General features: G+C 41.2%; 1 protein-coding gene across 5 annotated transcripts; it reads right to left on the reverse strand.

Moving 5' to 3' along the window:
• Positions 1–9: 9 nt before the first annotated feature.
• pacsin2 (protein kinase C and casein kinase substrate in neurons 2) lies at positions 10–19,879 on the reverse strand. 5 transcript variants are annotated; one of them, XM_071501937.1, is made up of 12 exons: positions 19,744–19,879; positions 12,080–12,171; positions 11,832–11,988; positions 11,451–11,686; positions 9,485–9,640; positions 9,125–9,300; positions 8,902–9,022; positions 7,779–7,826; positions 6,489–6,619; positions 3,340–3,474; positions 2,003–2,184; positions 10–1,898 (listed from the first exon to the last, which is right to left on the reverse strand). In XM_071501937.1, the coding sequence occupies exons 2-12, from the start codon at positions 12,134–12,136 to the stop codon at positions 1,786–1,788; spliced, it is 1,512 nt and encodes a 503-aa protein (XP_071358038.1). In that variant the 5' UTR covers positions 12,137–12,171; positions 19,744–19,879; the 3' UTR covers positions 10–1,785. The 5 variants fall into 5 exon arrangements, with proteins under 5 accessions (XP_071358038.1, XP_071358039.1, XP_071358040.1 ...); XM_071501938.1 differs by lacking the exon at positions 19,744–19,879 and adding an exon at positions 14,909–14,937; XM_071501939.1 differs by lacking the exon at positions 7,779–7,826.
• Positions 19,880–20,532: the final 653 nt, after the last annotated feature.

Consider the following 20,532-nt stretch of genomic DNA (forward strand, 5'->3'; position numbering starts at 1 on the left):
TGCAATTAATTTTTTCCAATAAATCCATTTATTATGTTGTGGGACAACATTTACAAACCTTACTGTGCAAGTACAGCTGTTGCTGCGTTTTGACGACAGCATGCCCTGAAAACATGGCAAAACTTCTCTTTTCTTGTCATTGTTAAAAACAACAAAAATCATCTCCCTCTTGTGCTGCAGTTGAAGGCATCAAATAGCATTTTTCAGTGATTTCATCCATTCATTAGCCAGTTAATTAATTTAGAGCCTGCAGTTCAGCTCCGCAAAAATACAAGCCGACAAAACACTTGATGATCAAAACATGTATTAAGGTTATGAAATCAGGTATATTTATTCATGTCATAGCTCCTAAGAGAAAATCAACAATTATTCACATAGTATTTGTTGATTAACTCAAAGAGTATGGCCCGCTATGAAGGGGAAAAAGAATCATATTTACAAATATAACAAAATAACAGACTCAAGGGATATTTTTCCATTTAACATTCAATTCATGTACAAAGTGATTTTCAGTCACAGCATTCTAAACAAGAGAAGAACAAAAGCACTTGTGGCATTATAAATTAACATCAATTTCTAACTACATATCATCTGATCTTGATGCTTAATTTGTTCTAATATGTTTAATCTAGGCTATTTACATGCATGTATGCAATACCATACTTGGCTGTGGTTTTATTGCTATAATTTGTAATATATTTTCAAAAAACAAACTCTAAAATATTCTCCCATAACTTTATATTTGACAAGTAGCAAGAGAACTAAAACATAGGAGATTCAAGTGAGATAAACCTTTGTGAAAATCTTTCAGTGTTGCATGAAAAAAAAACGAACAAAAAAATATATAGTATTAACTGCAACAGAGAGGAGAAAGTCTTGATGACAGTTGTTCAAGGTGTTAATGGGTCAGTGGTTGCAAAAACCCAACATCAGCAAAAGTGAACAATCAACAGGTGAAGGAATACAATCAGTGAATATACATTCAATTGCAGTGACTAGAGGAAACCTACCCACTGTGAGCTAAATGAAGACTATGTCAGGATAAGGCTCTAATGGTCTTGATCATTCCTTATAAAACACCCAGAACAGTTCATGAACTGAATGGAAAAACAAAACCCTGAAAGGAACGACAGAACAACATAAGCTTGAGTTCAAATCTGACATGGCAAGTTAAATCTGACACAACGATCTCAACATAACGGTATTTTTTTGTCCAAAACATCAAACGTTTATTAAACATTTATGGACCGGACTCTAATAGGCAGAAATGATTAATTATGGTTATAAAAATGAATTCATAGTGGCTTACATATTAAGGCTGCATGGCTAACATTGCAAGACGATTTGTCATGACTGTCATCCCAGTGTTTTTCGTTTAAACAATATATAAATTCACACATAAAGTTCATTGCGCCTTATCTAATATATATACTTGAATACCTATTATTTTTGTAACAGCATAAATGGGATGATTCTAAGTAACATATTTTACACTGACAGCAATTTTTCTCTGTGATCTTCCTTGCCTGGAATCATCTGGAAACTTGTGGTTAATTTCCACCTTAGATTCAATGAGGGTCAAAGCAACAATATCTCAAGTGGTCCTTTTACGATCTGCAACCTCTCCTCTATGTCCCTCTCCCACTCCAGTCCAGTCCAGTCTTCTTCCACAGGGAGAAAAGGGTTGAAAATAAGGCGGAGGCTTCTCTTTTTTCCAGCCACACTGTCATTTCTCAACAAGCCACTTTCTTCTCTCTTCACATTTGTTTCATCTGTGATAATTAATTACTGGATGACTTCCACGTAGTTTGCAGGATAGAGGCCTGTCTCTCCATCCTTGAGCCGGCCTTTGCACCAACCCTGATCATCTTCCTCACCAATTTTGGTAAATTCATCCCCTGAAAAAGAAAAAAATAAACAGATAAATGATAAATACTTACTTGTAAGAAGTTTTGCTTTTCTTTTTTAGTCTCTGAATTTTCCCTCCATTCCTGCCATATACCTGCTTTGAAGCTCAGCTCATCCTGTTCCTGTCCTTCATAGTCGTAGAGGGCCCTGACCGGCACAGATACGACCGGAGAGGCCGGCTCGTCCTCAAATGGATTCCCATCACCGTTGGCAGAGAATGGGTTAGCACCTGTGTCTTCATCTGACCAGTCTGGAGTCTTCTCCGTACTGCTCACACTTGATAGACAGAACAAAACAGCCACTTAGAAATTATATTTTCATGTATATCTCAGGGCCTCATACATCGACGAGACAATCCAGCATGCCAGGCGTAAGCAGGAACGAAAGTTCAATGTTAGAAAAGCAAGAAAAATAAATACAAAACCAAGTACAGTACAAAACACACAAAAAGCCCAAAATGCTTCTTCAAAATCCACGGTCAGCTTTGTGATTTATCCTGAAAACAACTGTCTATCACTTCTAAATAAATGGAAAACATGCTTGTGCATGGCATCAATGCTACAAGGCAAGCATTTGGTTCAAGCAACATGATAAATGATTTAAAAGTTGATTTGATACCACTTTAAGATCAAGAGCTGAAAATGAAAGTGCACACGATGCTAAGGTAAAGCAATGCAACAAAACAACATGACAACATATCAAAAGGCACATGAAAAATACAGTAACAAGCCAAAGACAAATCATGTTTGTGAATGCATGATTGGAGTGTAACCGGAGTGGCCAACAGAGGGAGCCACCTGAACACCAGAGAGAACTGAGCTCTGACAGTCACACAGTTGAAAAACAGTAAATGCACACCAGCACACACACAAATGATTTACAGTCAGACCTGCTCACTGCTGCAAATCTACTGTTGACACTGGTTTAGTTGCTAAATTCTTATCTGAGTTCATTTACTTAAAGAAAGTATGATGTTTTTTCCCAAAAGGTTGAATTCATTTATTTGTATCTTAATCGTCCTGGTTGTGGTTAATTTTTTTTAACAACTGAGAAACAAACAACCAGTCTATATACAAATGTATTAATGTGTCAATAGTCAGATCTGACTGTAAGACAGAAACATGTTGGAGTTCCCACAGCAGGCAACATGCGCCCCCATACGCATCACATGTGATGTTCTGCAAGACATGGCGCCGTTAAGAGTCAAAGACAGACACACATGGACTTCGTGTGCAGTGCCATTCCAGTGACCATGCAGAGCAACACAACAACCTGCCACCTGAAGGAAGAGAGAGGGATACGAGGAAGGAGGGAGCAAAGGAACTAAGACAAAGTAACAGCGGGAGACAAGGAATGAACAGCGATCCACGTAGCAAAGACAGAAGAAGAAAAGGCGAGGGTGGGCGGAGCGTTTTCTCCTTGTTCACCAACGTTTTTATTTCCTCTTTATTCACACTGATGTGGTTGACTGTGGTCTGCTGCTCCACGGCCATTTCCTCTTCCTCATCTTCGTCATCTTCAAAGGGGTTTGAGCCCACTGGCGCTGTTTTAGTGGGCACAGTCAGGCTGACAACATGGGACACAGTGAGAGATGGGTTGTTGACGTGAACACACATATAAACACACACCTGTGACATACATGACCTGTGGACAAAGCGGGGCCCTGTTTGATATTCCCACCTATTAGAACGGGATTGCACAGTGATGCAACAGATATATATGAAATGCTGACGTAACGTATGAGCTGAAATGTTCCATTAACCTTTGGTTAAGCCCCTCCCCTGCACAGCCATTGTCCAATTGTGCTTGTCTATTTAACTGCTCTAATGTAGCTGCAAACGTTAGCATACAATGCAAAGTAATTAGCATAGCATGCTAATTACTGTTAGTAAGGGGGCACAGTTTAAAAACAGCTGTAAAAAAACAGGCCACTACAGTCCTGATCTAATTGTCTGTTTATACACCTGTACGTTTTGCATGTGTGTGTATATACATGTACTATATATACAGTATATTCACTCATATGTGAAGCAGATTGATTCTCCTCTGAAATGAACTGTGCAATATAAATGAATTTTGCTTTGGTAACCAGAGTTATTGGTTCAGCTGCCTTTTTGCCTGGGACTTAAGCATTAGCCTCAGACTCTTAGCACAGTAGCATGTGTGTAGCCAAATACATATTATAGACCCTTAAAGTTAAACATGAAAAATTTAGTTGGAAGCACAGTTTTTGACAAGGGTAACGGAGCGAACATAGGCTTCATGTGTTAGCTACTACAGCTGATCAAATCTGCCAGCGACAGTTGGCTTCTGAGCCGGAGAAGTCGATGGTCGTGCTCTTTGAAATGACAAACCTGATTTTGTCTGTCCTGTCTGGGATCCAGAACCAACGGTTTCAAAAATTACTAAGAATTTTGATGTTAAATCTCCCAGCCCTGACACTGTAAATATGAATATGAGCCAAACAATAAAAGAAAGCCTGACAGGCATAGCAACCTCAAGTAATCCGGGGTGGGACCTAGTGAAAACTTAATTGTGGAGATAGCTGAGCCAATAATTATTGTACTTCTATGTAATAATAAGAATGAGTGGCATCAACACGGTATTACCTTCAGTGAACAAAACAACTGTTTTAGACTAAACACAGAGAGAAAATGACACCATGACAACAATTTGCTTTGTTTTGCACTTGAAAGTTTCTGCAAAAACCCACAGACCTTTCACCGCGTAATTGATACAAAGTAAGGGAAACATCAAGAAGACATTTCCTGAGTGACACATATAACACTTTGTCAGTTGTGTATGTGCAGAGTCTTTCTAAAAAAAGTCACATGAGGGCCGTTTGTTTCTTACCATTGTGACTTTCCACATCAAGGAACACAATTTGCACTAGACCTGTATCAGAGGAAACACAGGGTTTCAACTCCCTGTTTACAGACTTACTGGACCGTGAACGGTGGTAGCTATCAGCTGGCCCTGGAGAGTGTGAAGCGGAGAAATGTGAACGCCTTTGTTTGAACAGTCATGCCATGCTCTCCGAGTTGAGCATGAGGAGTTATTACACCAAACACTGCTCTAGTGGGGAGCTGGCACAATGTAACTTTGGATGGTTTCAGTCAACAAACAAACTTGACCTTTTAAGTAAACCCTAAGTATTCAAAGAGCTGTATTACTGTCGTATCCTGTGAGTGTTCAAACCATGTTCATTCAAGCTTCGCACTTGAAATAAGAAACAAAGATTAGGATGATAAGAATGAGAGCTGGCTTTCTGATACTGAACAAACAAACTACTAAAACTACAGTCGAGAGAAGTCATCAACCTTCACTATTTTGTAGCCTTAAGCCAGAGCTCTGTGACTACACAAAGACACACATCTGAATCCAAATTGCTTCACATTTACCCTTTCCTCCACTGTGCTCATACAGACACTATTCACAGCCAATGATATAGGAAATGACAGGAAAACAGTGCTCTGTGTAAACGCTGGTTGAGGGAGCAGCATAGCATTCAACCTCTTCCAAGTTCAGAGGTCAGATGCTTCCCGTGCCTGACATTCCCTTTGTTGACTCCTCTACACACTCCTCTCTCATGATTTCTGCATACACACCAGCTGATGTGTGGATAAAGGCAGACAGCAGGTGTTTGAACGTTAAATTAAATGTCATTACCAAGCCACAAAGGAATGTGAGGAGTTAAGACCAAGTGTTTTTCACTGGCGAGGTCACAGCCAAGTGCACTTAATTCCTAATAAATATACCACAATAAATATAACACTCACACACCTATATTTTTTTACCACAATGATGGTTGCATGAAATGTTTTTATGTTAATCAGCTGTTTGTTGCCGTTTCCATGAACCACTGTTTTGGCCTTGGTGCTGTTGCCACAACACCAAAGACACATTTCCCTGCAGGGACAAATAACTTGTCTTATCTTATCTCAGCTTGAATAAAGATGACATCATGTTATTGAAAACTGAAAGTCAAACATCAAGTGGCTCCAAACCATTCCATTATATTATATGTAATGAGATCTCTTTCTCTTTGCTCTGATGGACTGAGAAGCAAATTAAGTCCCATATGATGCCTGGTTGTGTTTAATTATAAACAAAATATCTTAAATTTGACAGTCTTTTTGTTATTCAGAACTGCCTGAAGCTAAATGCAGGTGTTTCTGGCTTTAACAGGACTAATCCAGCCTTGTTTGAACTTTCCAGTTCTAATATTAAAGCTATGACCGTCTCGGTGTGTGTGAGTAATATTTCCACATTACTTCTGGCACCCTTTCAGTTACGTACCAGCAGACTCTAGTCTCTCGGGGATGACTTCTTTCCCAACAAACTGTAACAAAATGTTTACCGTTGTTATGGAAACGGCCGTACAACTACACGTCACTGCCGGAGCTTCCCCTTATGCAACGTTTTACAAGCAAGAGGAAGGCGCTGTGTGCGGTGGACTATCCCAGATAGTTTGGATTGGGTGTGTGTGAGCGTGTGTGCGTATTAAGAACAGATGCTGAGTTTCCTGTGTGTTTGTTAAAAGACAGATAAAGTGAGTCAGTGAGTGATCAGATATCTACCTGCTGCTGGTCTTGGCAGGCTGAACAGGCTGGTCTGACCCGGTCTGACTGATGCCGGTCAGTGTGACGCCCTCTGACGGCTTCTTCTTTTCTCGTCTGCTCAGGGTTCGGTTCAGGTCTATGGACCAGTCCTGACAGACACACACACAGACACACATTACAGTCAGATATTTCACCTGCGACTGTGACCTTGGTTCAAAACATGCCTTCGCAGCTTGTAGTGGGAGAACATCTCACACACATGTGCACAGCAAAACACACACACGCACACTTCAACGCAGTCCAATAATCATTTCTCAGGCTGTGACACCGACCCTGGAGTTTGAAACTGTACATGCATGTGTGTGTTTATACGGTTCAGTGTACGCCTGATGAAATGAGAGACACAACCAAGTGCAGCATCCGTCACCTGCTGAAAGAAACACAGCACCAAGGGAGCTCCCATCCACCAGAGGCTAACAAGGGAGAGTGGAGCACAAGACGTGTGTGTGACAGCAACACTGTCACAGTAAAAAGTTTTTGGTTTATGAATATTGTCATAGTTATATAATGTTGCTTGATAAGCATATTTTGCAGACATGACTGGTTTCATTCTTGCACTTATATTGGTGAACTAGATCTACATCCATGATGATTCATTTATTTTTTTTTTACAAATTTATTTGATGGCAATGGAAATCACAGGATCTGTCACAGCATGGCAGCATGACTTCAATCTTGTGTTGGAGCTGGATTGTCTCAAGTAAATTCGCCTAATTCAGACAGCAGTTGTAATGTCCCACTTCAATCATATACATTATAGTAAGTGTGACCTCACAGCTCTCCAAAGTGCTTGTCTGACCCCTCTGATTTATCAGGCCTCTCAAACTTTTAAAGATCAAAGGTGCTCTGGTCTGGCTGATGACCTCTGGGACTGTGACACTGCTGAGCTGAGGTAGCATCATGTGACGTACCGCAGGGTTCACATGGACAGCAATAATGATTGAAGAGAGCCACGGAGGGGTCAGAGTTCAAAGGTTTGAAAGAACAGAGAGTCAGAGCTGTGTTGATAGTGATACAGGAGTAATGCTAGGAGTTCTGATATCCAAGAAAAGCTATGTGAACATCCCTGAGAACAGGACATGGGATCGTTTTATAATTCTCATTATCATTATTTGAAACTTGAAGACAAGATACAAACACAACCACCTCAAACACACACAAACGGAAGCAGTAAGGAGTGGTAAGTGTTCAAAAAGGATTTCCCCCCGTGGCTGCTGTGAGAGAACAGCCCTCCCATGCAGAACTCACTACAATGGACCTTCTCTTAAAGGAGCGAGGATGCGACCAGTCCAAATTCTGTCAAACATGGGGAAAGGGAAGCAGGTGTAGAAAAGGGTTAATGCGAATAACAAAGTCTAATCCTAAATCTGTAGAGTATACTCCATAAACTGCAGAAATGTTAGTTTGTGAATGTGGCAATGACCTAGGAATTACTTCAGCTTCGTTAAACAGCTACTTGGACAAAACAGCCAGTAGCTTGCAGAAGTAATTAAAACATGAGCATGCAATGTTGTTTTTGACACCCAGTCTATTAGTTTGTGTTGGATACCTATAGATGCTGTCTGACAGGTGAAGTCTGTGTGTATTTTGGTCACAGAGAAGATTTAATCCTCTCTATAAAAAAATTCTTCCAAAAACCAAGCAGCACTGAGAGAGAAAAACAGGCTTAAATGACAGAGGTGGAAGAAGATCCCCCACTGAAACAGCCTGCTGAAGCATCGGTAGCACTATAAATTATAGCATAGCGAGCACATGCAGCTTTTCTTTCCCTTTCCTTCCTTTTTCTTATTTCACCTCCTGCTCAGAAGGTGACATAAACTTAATCTCTCTCACCATCATTCTCACAGCTGAGGACAGATTTATCTCCACCCCTGCTGCCAAACAGCACACTTCAATGACAAAAATGACACTGGCCTATAACTCCTGCTTGGGCTAAATGTTTGCTGCAAAAAGCTATGGCAGTGCTGCCCTTCCAGTTTTCTCCCTCAAACATTTTCTCAGTAACGCATTACTCCATTAATCTTGTGCTCCTGACTCATAGTTGGGCAGCTGGTCTTTACAAGGACATGCTAGGCATAAACAATGACTTTACTTTATTCATAAGTACCCGTCTAAATCATATATAAGGACTATTATTAATATAGGCATTCTTTTATAAAGCCGGCAACAACAACGACAATCCTCTCTTAAGAGCTTCTGTGATAAAATAAATTGAGGGATCATGACCTAATGTGTCTGTTTATGGGTTTATGGCATTAAAATGTTTTAGGAACCTCATGAGATGATCCTCCTTTGTTTTTTTCCTTCAAACCTTAATCCTTCCTTCTCTCTTTTTATACTCTTTCATTAGTATAAATCTAGGCTGTACTACCTCAAACTGGGGCCAGTTCATTGGCATGCCAGGGCCGTGATTGGACCGGAACCATTTCAGATCCTCTTCAGCATCAGTAGCAGTGATTGTGTCTTCCAGCGTGTGGTAGACTGTCTGGAACCTACGGTGATGATACAGTAGAGGAAACACATTATTTTCTGAGTAACTGATTAAATCTTTGACAGACATGTTTTTAGGACAATGTGTACACAATGTGTCTGACCTGTGATTGGTTGAGAGGTCCAGGTGCTGTTTAACCTCCAGCAGCAGCTCTTTGAAAAAGCGGATGCGTTTGTCTTCAAACTGCTGCCACTGCTCAAACACCTGCTCCATGTTCTCCATGTACTGAGGAGTCAACTTGTCGAGCTCTTCGAGGGATTTCTCGTAGCGCTCCTTAGTCTGGAAGTAAAGGAAGAATTAGATGAAACTTAGATCATGACATGAATTTGTTTTCTCATAATACAGACAGTTACAGATACAGATACCTAGAAACTGAACATGGTCTGAAACACTCAGACAAAACGTTATTGGGAACGGAAAAAGAAAACTACCCCACCCAGTCCCTCTGCACTGGAAGCCCTACCTTCTGCACCTCCTGCTGACACTTCTCCACCTTTTCCTGGAGCTTCTTCTGGGCATCAGGGTTGTTGTTGCTCTCTAGTTTGCTGTTGGTCTCCCTGCTGGCTGCCAGCTTCTCCTCTTTGCAGGCAGAATGATACGACTTCTTCATTGTCTCCACCTGTGGATTCCATTTATCATCATCAGTAAGCTAAAATACAGGAAGCAGCACCAGCCCGTCATGGGTAAAGACTCCATTGCTAAAACTGATATGGTCTAAAAATGACTACAAAAACCTTGTTCCTTAAACCAATGCTTTATCTGTTTCAGTACAGAGCTAATGTCAAGTATTTTCTACTTACTGTATCTTTATGTCTGTAGATGCCTATACATTCAGCAAGAAATAAGTAGCTGATGATGATTTAGGCCCCTTACTTTGGTAGTATTTCAGAGTGTGAAAGTGTAAACAACTAAACAATTAATGTCTGTTTTTCAACATTTGAGTGAAGAATTGAAGTGTGAAGTTGCAGGACCATTTTGTGGATAAAGACTTTCCTAAATATATTCATCATCTTCCTAAATATATCCAAAATGTGTACGAATGTTGCTGCCTCTACAGCTTTCTGAAGGCCCTCTGAAGGAAATTTTTGTTATTATCCATTTTAAGAAGGATGACAGCAAATGTTGACTCATGCGTCTGACTTTTAATGTTATTTTTTTTTATTTCTAGGATCATTACCACCAATTTCCTACTCTGACACACTTCCTAATTTGAATCCCCAGACACATGGATATTGGAATGAATAACCTGGATCATACTTCACATGCAGCAGCCAACACATGTGTGGGTGTCAACATGTGAACCATGATGCCTGTTTTATTTTATATGTGATGCGTTTATGACGAGGGGAATCAGACACTCCTGTTCCACTTTGATTATATTTAAACTCCAGTAGATAAGAATTGAGGAAACAAACTCATCCAACCTGGATCTATTTAAGGAGAGTTTTGGGCAGTGCCTAGTGCAACTTGGGCCGAGGCCAGAGAAGCCATGTCCCTATTGAACAAACAATGTGGACATAATGAGGACACTTAGAATAGAAGGACAACAGCCTGTCCTTCTCTTTAATTTGCTTAAGCAGGCAGTTACGAATTCCTCTATTTGTGTGAGCACAAAACAAAATGTCAGACCACTAAAGCACAAGGTCAAACACTGAATCCAGTTCCACCATGTGTGTGTTTATTATTGACATTCTGCCTACGTCACCCATGTCAGCTACTCATTTTCTAGACCAGTTAATTAGCCTCATTTCCTTTCTGCCCTGTACTACTTGCCCTTGTCTGTCTAGTCAATCAATAAATCGCTACGGCTACAAAACTGTATTGTTCTGTCCCTGCTCAGTGACAAGGCCAGGATGTCACCACCCCCTTGGTGACATCACACACACAGGAAATGGGGAAATAGGGGAAAGGAGCCTGAAGGTTGCAAAATCTTCAGTGGCTTTGAACACACAAATATTTGCATGTGCATGCATGTAAGAGGAGGAAAGTGAGTGCTGCCAAGTAAACAGGCTGCTAAAATAAAAGCAGTTGGAGGAAATAGACTGACCTTATTTTGAACTAAGAGGTGCCCGTCCCCCCTGCAAGCCCTCAGTGTTTCCTTCCCTTCTACTGACAATCAAGTCTGACAGGATAACTGGCTGCCACCTTGGCACAGTGTGACTAATGTCTGGCAATAACCTCTCGTTCAAGATCAGCACTTAAGAGGTCGCAACTGTCCCTGTGCTCTTTGGTTGTTTAGTTAGCAGGTAGTCATGGAGAGTAAAGAAACATGGTGAGTCAGTAATATGTAATCATGTGAAAGGAAGGGTAAAATTGATGTTCATGGCTGTAATCACTAAGTTAAAAATGGATTTGCCTGCGTAAATGCGTCTACAGTTACTAACTACACATCGTACTATTTAAGTTCATTAGAAGTCTGAGATCCTCACCTCTTTGAGTTTCTTGGCCCAGGGTTTCTGAGCCTTGCGGAAGCCGTCGTCAGCCTCTTTAGTCTCTTTAAAGCCACCGATCATCTGTTTGTGGTAGGAGTCTCTCTGCCAGTTCTTGAGCTTCTCATAGTCTTCTCCCATCAGAGCTGCTTTCACCTCCATGTGGAGCTCGCTCACCTTCTCCGCCTCTGTGCAGAGAGCGGACCACGCCCTCTCCAATGTACCATACTGAGGACCTGGGGCAAGAGTTATTCACCTGTCAGCGTTGTTGTAACATTGTTGTATATGTTATGTTAGTCAATATTATAAAAATACTGCTTCTGGAAACTGAAACCGCTACACAGAGTTACATCTAAAGCAAGTGTTTTGTTATGTATGTACCTTTCTCTATGAGCTGTCGCCAGCGCTTGCCCCATTCTGTGAGCTGCTGTGCATACGCCTTTTCGATACGTGCCCGCTCATGTAGACAGTTCATCAGATCGTTACAGAGCCGATTGCCATCGTCTACCCGTTTGACTGTGCGCTTGTAGTTACCAACCTGAGAGCAAGCGGCAGAGACAGAGAGGTGAGAAAAGAAGGTAGAAAACACAGGGCAAACGTTCAAGTGCAAAGGAATTCATGCGTCTCACCTCCCAGAAGCTATCACTGGAGACATCGATCATGGAGTCGTCGTAGGAGCCCGACATCGCTGCTGCCCTAAGTTACACTCAGTGTGTAGGGCCTGGAAAAACACAAAAAGGCATACAGAGTGTCAACATAACATACATTTTAAAATCAAATATCATTATATTGATTGAATATTGATTTATCCAAACTGCAAAATGCTTTTAAAAATGCTGCAGCATGATTTTCTCTATTATCATGATGTATTTTTAGCTTTAGCTTTATCTGGTTTGTTGCAAGTGTTGCTCAAATACACCATGAGATAAGTTGAAATTCAAGAAAGTTCAGGTACTGAAGATGTGCAGCAAAGAGGAAGAGAAACGCGTCTTTTGCTCAGTCCATTCCACGCTGTCTAACACTTGATCTCTCTATGTGTATAGTGAAACCAACAGCTAAAAACAACAACATCAAGCCAACACTCTGTCACAACAGCATTCCTCAGAGACTACAGCTGCAGGTCACAGAGAGGAGGGTGAAAGCTGAAAAAAGAAATAGTTCTGAGGAGTGGTGCAGAGGGTGGAAGAAATGGAAGGGGAGTGACTGTGTGATCTGGTTTGATAATCTAGGCAAGCAGGTGGGTGTTTTCACCCATTTCTATAAACCTCAACACAACAAACACAAACCACAGCGGTTTCTGGCAGCACACACAGTCTCGACTGAACTGCGTGTGTGTCTGTGTGTCATTCTGAGAGCAGGGAAGAAAAAGAAACTGTGTAGAGGCACACAGTGGGCAGCTTCCGTTTCCTTCGGACTGCCTCGACAGACCGTCCTCTGTTACCCTCCTCTCCCCCTCTTCTGTCCTCACATCCATCATTTCAAACTCAACAGCTCCTCCAAACAGCCTCTCTTTATTCATCCCCTAATTCCTCTCCTCCCTTCCCCATCAGCCTGGAGCTTCTTCTCCTCTCTCCAAACTAGTATCTCTTGTAACCAAATACATTCAGATTGTGGTGACGTCCAGCTGAGACAGACTGCAGCTGACACCTCGCATCAGAGGGCAAACGCTTCTCAAGTGACCACTGAAGAGCGTATTTTACTTTCCAGCTCACATTCGATCTCATCTCTGAGAAAAGCGCAACCGCTACTAGGAATCGAAAAGCATTAGCGTTCAGTAGAAGTAAAACTATTAATTAGTATAGAGAAAAAGAATCATTGACAACAACTGTTGAACAGTGATGGGCATTTGTGGTGCGATAACAAACCTGCTGGGAAAGTTAGATTTTTCTGTTCAAAATATTATTTTTAGACTCAGTTTAGTCAAATGACTAATTTTAGGTCATGGGACTTGTTTTGTCAGAATTGAAGAATTTGCATGCTTTCACACCCACAGTATATTTACAAGCCTTCTTGCTATCAAAAACTATTTTTGTGTCCTTTGAAATGATCTCAGTTAAATAGTTGCAAAATGAAGCCTCTCAGTTATGTGTATGTCTCTTTTAGACTGGTCTGTTACAGTCATGTCAACTTGATATCTGATAAAAATTCCCATCTCTAATTCAAAGCTGTCCACTTGTGATCAGATCACACAAGATACATTTTAGTGCCAAGCATGAACAGGGCCTCTGTGTGTGTGTGTGTGTGTGTGTGTGTGTGTGTGTGTGTGTGTGTGTGTGTGTGTGTGTGTGTGTGTGTGTGTGTGTGTGTGTGTGTGTTGGTCAATGGTCAGTGGCCCATGCCCTTTCAGGCCAGGACTTGGACAGAGGGTAGTATTGTGGTCACCACAAGCTGAGGAGGCAAATGAACAATCCTCCCTTTAATTGTGTTTGTAGTTTACAATCAGGTCAGTCACACAGTCAAACACACACACACATGCACACAGAGCCACACTAATAGATGTTGTCTGTCACTGTTTCTAGAGAAAACCAGACCAGATTTGACACAACTTCCTCATCAATGATAGCCTTGATAAGAGACACAAATGTGTGTGTAGAGCATCTTGTATGCAATAAATATTACAATAACAATCTTTCATAAGAAAGGTGCTTTAAATTACATATTTAAACATCATTTTGAATTTCCCCAAGGGATCAATAAAGTATCTATCTATCTATCTATCTATCTATCTATCTATCCCTTAATTGTAACTGTATATACTTAAAAACCAGAAAATACAACCTTTAAGCTATATCAAATTATTATTTAAACATTACTTCAAAGCTATATTAGGCATTTTGTAACATTCAATTGAAATTTGAAACAAGTCATTCAGTCATTTTTCAAGCAAACAGCGATTGATACAGAAGGTAATTGGCAGATTGTTAGTCCTACAGTTAACAAGTTATATGATATGTTAAAATATTATGATATATTACTATTTTAATTATTATAATACTGCAGATTTGTTTCTATGTTAATACATCCTCAAGCTCTACTTGGACATGCGTTGCAGGCTGACCTTCAAGCTTGTATTTGTGTCTCTAATTTCAGTATTTATTTTGTGTATCTGATTTGAAATCATTTTGGCTGCGCACACACACACACACACACACACACACACACACACATGCACAAACAGATACATCAATACTTCATGCGTATATACAAGGCAACAGTCCAGGGTTTTTTGTTGCCTCAAGCCCTCACAAGAATTCATATCAATGGGCTGTGTGGATTGCCTAATACTCAAAGAGACGAGCAGCCACAGGGATCCCTGATAAGACTGTGTTTGATCATAGTCTGGTTCTGCCAGAGAAGTGTGTGTCTAAGAGAAAAAGACACATGTCCACAAAGAAACGACAATGCTCATATCTGAGTGTGAAGATCACACATTATCCCAACAGGTGTTGTCATCTTACCCCGTCTGCCTTTTCCCTACCAGCTGTTTATATTCTTCATTCAACGATCACTCCTGCAGCACAAGACAGGAACACATGGAACAAGCCACAAATATCTCCTCTAAACATGGCAACAAGTGCTGCTGCAGGGACACGTCCATCTACAACAGGACCACAGCAGCATGAAATACTGTATGTGTACACCACTGATACAATGTAATGTTCCTCTTTTGACATGCAGGAAGGAAGGGCTGAGGTTGACAGAATCATTATCACGTAACACATATGACCAAATACCTTGATATCATTAACACTACATTGATCAGTATTGGTGCTTTCAGAAGATATTTACACACAGATATTTACGATCATGTGATTAACAAGATGTTACACAGCCTTTAAGACAAGTAATATCATGAAATTCCACAGATAGTTTCTTGTCTCATAAACTAATACCAGAATAACGTATTGATGCATGAACCAGCTCCGAATCAATGTGGGTGTCTCGTCCTTAGACCTAGAAATGGTTTTCTAATCAAGTGATTCTAATGACTGGAGTTTAAATTAATACAAATCAGATGAATGGAAACTGACCTTGCATAGCTACAACAATGTATTGGGAATTCCTTCATCACAAAAGCTTTTTCCCTGGTCTTATGTAATCAGTAGCAAACAGGAACAAATGTCTGCACACCCTTGGCTCTGTAGGACACGAGGGGACCCTGCTGAACAATTGAACGCGGCTTGACCCAGAACTGTAAACAATGCTGTTGAGTTAGCCGAGGTCTGAAGTCCACTCAATCTGTCACTCTGCGGGAAAACGCTGGAAAATTCGACGCTGTGTGCTGCCATGCACAAGCAACAAACACAAGGGACAATGTGAAATGGATACGACAACTATTTGGCATTGTGTTATTGTCGTCTTAATATGAAGTGGCACATAAATACATGAGACAGTCCTTCTGGGCAGCATATGCATGATTTCATCAAGGCTGCAGGACCATGGCTGAGTAGCGGTTCTTAGATTGCAGGCTTAGAGACTACGTAACACAACAATGATATCCACTAACTGCTGATAAGTAAATGTACTGAGCATGCTGGAATTTGGCTGCTGACAACCTTCTCAAGATAGAAGGGAACAAATGCATTCCTCAGTGTTACCATGCCTAAACTGAAGCTTGGCAACTTGAGCAAGTTCCCACACTGATATTTCTCATCTAACCCATTTAACACACACACACACACACACACAGTGTATCCCATCTTGCACAGATGAGTCTGGCTCTGCCGTTTTAAAAACGTAGAGGGAGGGTTAACAATTCAGAGAGCAGCAGCTGCCTGAAACCGGCAGCCAGCTAAAGGGAGGGGAGAAGGTGGGGTGTGTGTGCAGAGAGTGAGACAGCAAAATTAAAAGATGACCATATGTGTTATTAAAAGCACACGAACACTGAACCTGAGTCATTTCTAAACATGAGATCTTCAAGTGACCTTTACAGCAGGTGCAGTGAGGGGAGGATTTGAGATAGAGGAAGAGGACGTGACTTAAAGAAGACATGGGCAATGCAAGATGTTGGACAGAAGGCAGGAGCAACACATCCCTGTGTACAATAGTGTATTCTTTCCTACAAACCACCAGCAAACTGTCTATTCACCCCATGTTTATATTTCTCAGAGTGCCCTGGGGGGAGTGTCATGCAGAAACTGTCATGAATGGGGCTGAAGAGCAGGTAACAACAGAATACACAGACCAAAGAGATGAGCACACACACAGCTTGAGGGCAGGCATGCATGTGCCTGTCAGCTGTGTGTGTGTGTGTGTGTTTATGTTGGTGGGCGAAATATATAATCAGAGCGCCAGAAGACCAACCTGGGCTGTCACAGACTGTGCACTGACTTCATGAGTCACCTTGTTTTCAGCACATCGGACACATAGGAGGGATTGTGTTAGTTATATCAGGGAGGTTATGTTGTACTTTACTTCAGTGAATCAGACAGGTCACCTCAGACCAGATCTTATCAGAGTGTGTACAGCAAGGACGTCAAAACATTAAAGTCACACAATCTCAACAATTCCCTCTGCCTCTATCAGAATCAGTAACTGCTGGAGAAGGGAAATATGTGCAGTAAGTGGAGGGATCCTGTCATATTTTGTTTCCTCACAAACACTGAGACCTCCCAGTCTTGTCTACCTGATTGTCAATGTAAGCAAGAACCCACAGCTTTCATGTTTTGTCTAAATGAGAACATGACTTCCTCTGCCGGGGTTTTAAACATGTCTCCTTCTTTCTAGCTGTTTTAATGGTTCAAGAAAGAAACAATGGGTCAAAATTGATCAGCTCAGCATGTCTCATGACCATAACGAGCTGCTGATTCAATCAATCAATTAATCCAATGACCAGAAAATCAATCTGCAGTTATTTTGATGATCAATTCATTGTTAAATATACCAAACATTTTCTTGTTTCAGTTTCTCAAATATGAGGAAATTAGCACTTAATGGTTTATTCACATGAAAATTTCTTATCTGACCACGAGTGATTTTTTTTGTCTGTTTCCATTTCCTTCTTCTTTTGCATTAAATGCCTGCAATACCTCACAGGTGGGGAGTGCAGCTGAGCCCTTCAATATTGCAGTTTCACAGCAGGACTTTGCTAAATCCTGACTGGGCTATGAGAGAAAAAATACAATCATTCCTTTGCTTCTTTCTCTCTTGTTGTACACAGGCTTGAGGGTCAGAAGTTTCCATGGTCGTCGCAGGTCATGACCTTGATTTTATTTCCCTGTCAGTCAATCACCTCTGCCCTCCTTCCTCATGTGAGCTCAACAGCTGCTCAAGACTGCTGATCTCACAGGAATAGGGCCTTTTAAATGTAGAGTGTCTCCATCCAGGCTTTATAGAGACCACTGACAGAGCTTCATACTGAAGTGAAGAGGCTCAAAAACACAAGACAATGAAACCGTTGGTCCGTCGACACCAGGTCGACTGCAGCCTCTGTATAACTGACCAGCCCGCCTGCTCAAAAAACCTTTGCTCCATGCTCTGGGAAAAACAATGGCATTTGTTCCACGCTTTCAGGCATTTTCCACTGGGCACGCCAGCAGCATGGAGAGGAACATAATGGAGGGAAATTCGGTATTACATGACAGGGAAGGGGAGATCCTTATGTCACCGACAGGCAAATGCTGCAGTTTTTCCTGTAGAAGCCCCCGTCCTGCACGTAGAGCAGTGTCTCATGTGATGCATTTAAGCTGCAGCCTTTTCAGGAAATGCCTTGAATGCAGTTTATCAGCTCACCCTTTGACCTTTAAAACTTTGTTCTGTACACATTAGTAAAGAAAGAAATCCCAGAAGAACATCACCTTTGACTTCAGCATTTCAAACTTTCTACAAAATTCTTTACAGTATTAGGGGAGGGAGTATAAGGGATGCAACTAACAGCTATTTTCATTATCAATTCATCTGCTATTTATATCGTTAAATGTTCCATCTATGATTGCACATATCAATTTTGGGGAGTCAGATCTGTGATTAATTTAGTGAAGTGCCTTCCACTTTCTCATAACCTTTGATTCTATCTTTAGATGAAGGAGTTCATGTCCATATATACCAAGGGGCCCCACCAAGGCTACAGGAATTACATGATTAATTCTGCTGGACAATAGCTCATACCCCCATAACTACTTCGTGAATGCTCAAGGAGAATACACCAATAAAGATCCCTCTTACCAGAGAGTAGTGCCCTAAGCCTAAATTGGAGTACCAATTCTAAGTTTAACTCTGTTCTGTGCTGGGGCAATCAGTTCACATGCCTCCCCTAAAAAGGGGAACCAGCAGCTTTTTCACAGAGCTTTCACTACTGCTTTATCCTGAAACACTACTCCCAATACAAACGCACACCAAATAGACAGAAACCCCCCCTTTAGTGGCACAAAGCATGACTGATGACTGATAACTTCCACTGATTCATTCATTACAATATCATGAGTATTGTCTATTTGTCATCATCAGGGGGGGGAGGCCAGGTTCTCTGTTCCCTGCTTCAGGTGATGAATTACCTCTTCCTGACAAGTCTCTTACAGTGAAAGACCGAAATATTACAGCTTCCAATCAGGCAGCTAACATTTCTCTCTGTGAGTGTGAGTTGACTTAAATGACCAGTGCGAAGGCAGGACTGAACTTGGCAGCTTGCTGGCACTGCGCAAATTACAGCACTGACTGGACAGAGCCGAGGAAAGATACAGGCAGCTACGCAGCAGAAACCGAGCCAGGTCCCCTTTAGAAAACGATAAAATGATGTAACGGTGTGAGCGTTGCATGCAGGACGATATGACACAGACTAGGAGGTTATCTTTACCTCGAAACCCGCCCCGCCCTTTCTTACTCCGGGCAATGAAAGACTGGTGTCTCCCGGCGAAAGCTACACAGCTGGGTTAACATGTCTTCGGGTAACTTACATGAAACAACCGGACTCATCCCAACCTTAAATCCGACATTAATTACAGGGGTATTTTGTAAACTACGACCTAACGGTGCCAGCTTAAGGCTCCGGACTAATACCCTGATACACCAAAGTTACTCTGACCGTGTTACAGATACAGTCAATGGCGAACTAGCCAAACTTCAGTTTTACATCCGATTACATATGTAAAATACCTCAAGCACAGCCACACCATTATTGTAACTTTCACTTATTTAACTATTTTAAGTTTTGATAACCAGTACAACACCAACCTCCTCCCATCGGGAAGTAACTTCACTTTAACGTTAGCCCCTAGCTCTAATGTTAGCGAACTGGTTACTACCCTTAAAGTAAAAAGTTAAAATGTACAGTGCAAAAGTCTCTGTGTGAAGTTACCTGAAACGGGTTTATTCCTCTTGAGAGTTTATGTTTGGCTGAAGAATTAATCCTCTTCTTGGTACCAATTCACAAGTCTTTTCGCCCGTTTTTCTGCTCAGCAGCGGCACCATCGATCGACTGACACCGCCGTCAGTTAGAAACAGTGCGGAACTCCGCATCCGGTTGGGATTTTCAAAATAAGACCTATGGCAAGGGAGGTTGCCTTTTGTTTATGTTATACAAACTACCAAGGGTGGGAAGTTAACTAGAATGTATACTGTAAGTACAACTTTGAGGTATTTCCATTCTCTGCTATTTGACACCAATACTCCACTACATTTAAGAGGGATATTCGGTCTTATTAACAGAGATTTTACATACAAAACATACAGTAGCATTACTTTTTACATAATCTGGCATTGGTTCAGATTAAATTGTGCTACAGGATGAATGAATGAATGAATGAACATTCATTCACAACTGTATCATACACCTGTAGGTGCCCAGCCCACATAAGCTTACAAGACACTACTAATATTACCCTCAAAAGCAACACAAAACAAAAAGAGAGGAAGCCAGTAACTGTATAGCACATTATGTCAGATATAAAAATCTACACAAATGACTAATTACTATGACTAATGGGAATTATCTGGGAGTATTTTGCAGTTAAAGACTATGTAACACGATGAAGCATGAAATCCTGTCTGGTAATTTAATGAAGTCTGTTTAAACAATATATGTGGCATAGTTGTTACCTGAGATTCAAACAATGAGTCCTCCACAATGCGGTGACAAAACCTTTAT

Source organism: Trachinotus anak, unplaced genomic scaffold, assembly GCF_046630095.1.
Source record: "Trachinotus anak isolate AG129_WGS33_773 ecotype Australia unplaced genomic scaffold, CSIRO_AGI_Tana_v1 ptg000018l, whole genome shotgun sequence".
Taxonomy (NCBI): domain Eukaryota; kingdom Metazoa; phylum Chordata; class Actinopteri; order Carangiformes; family Carangidae; genus Trachinotus; species Trachinotus anak.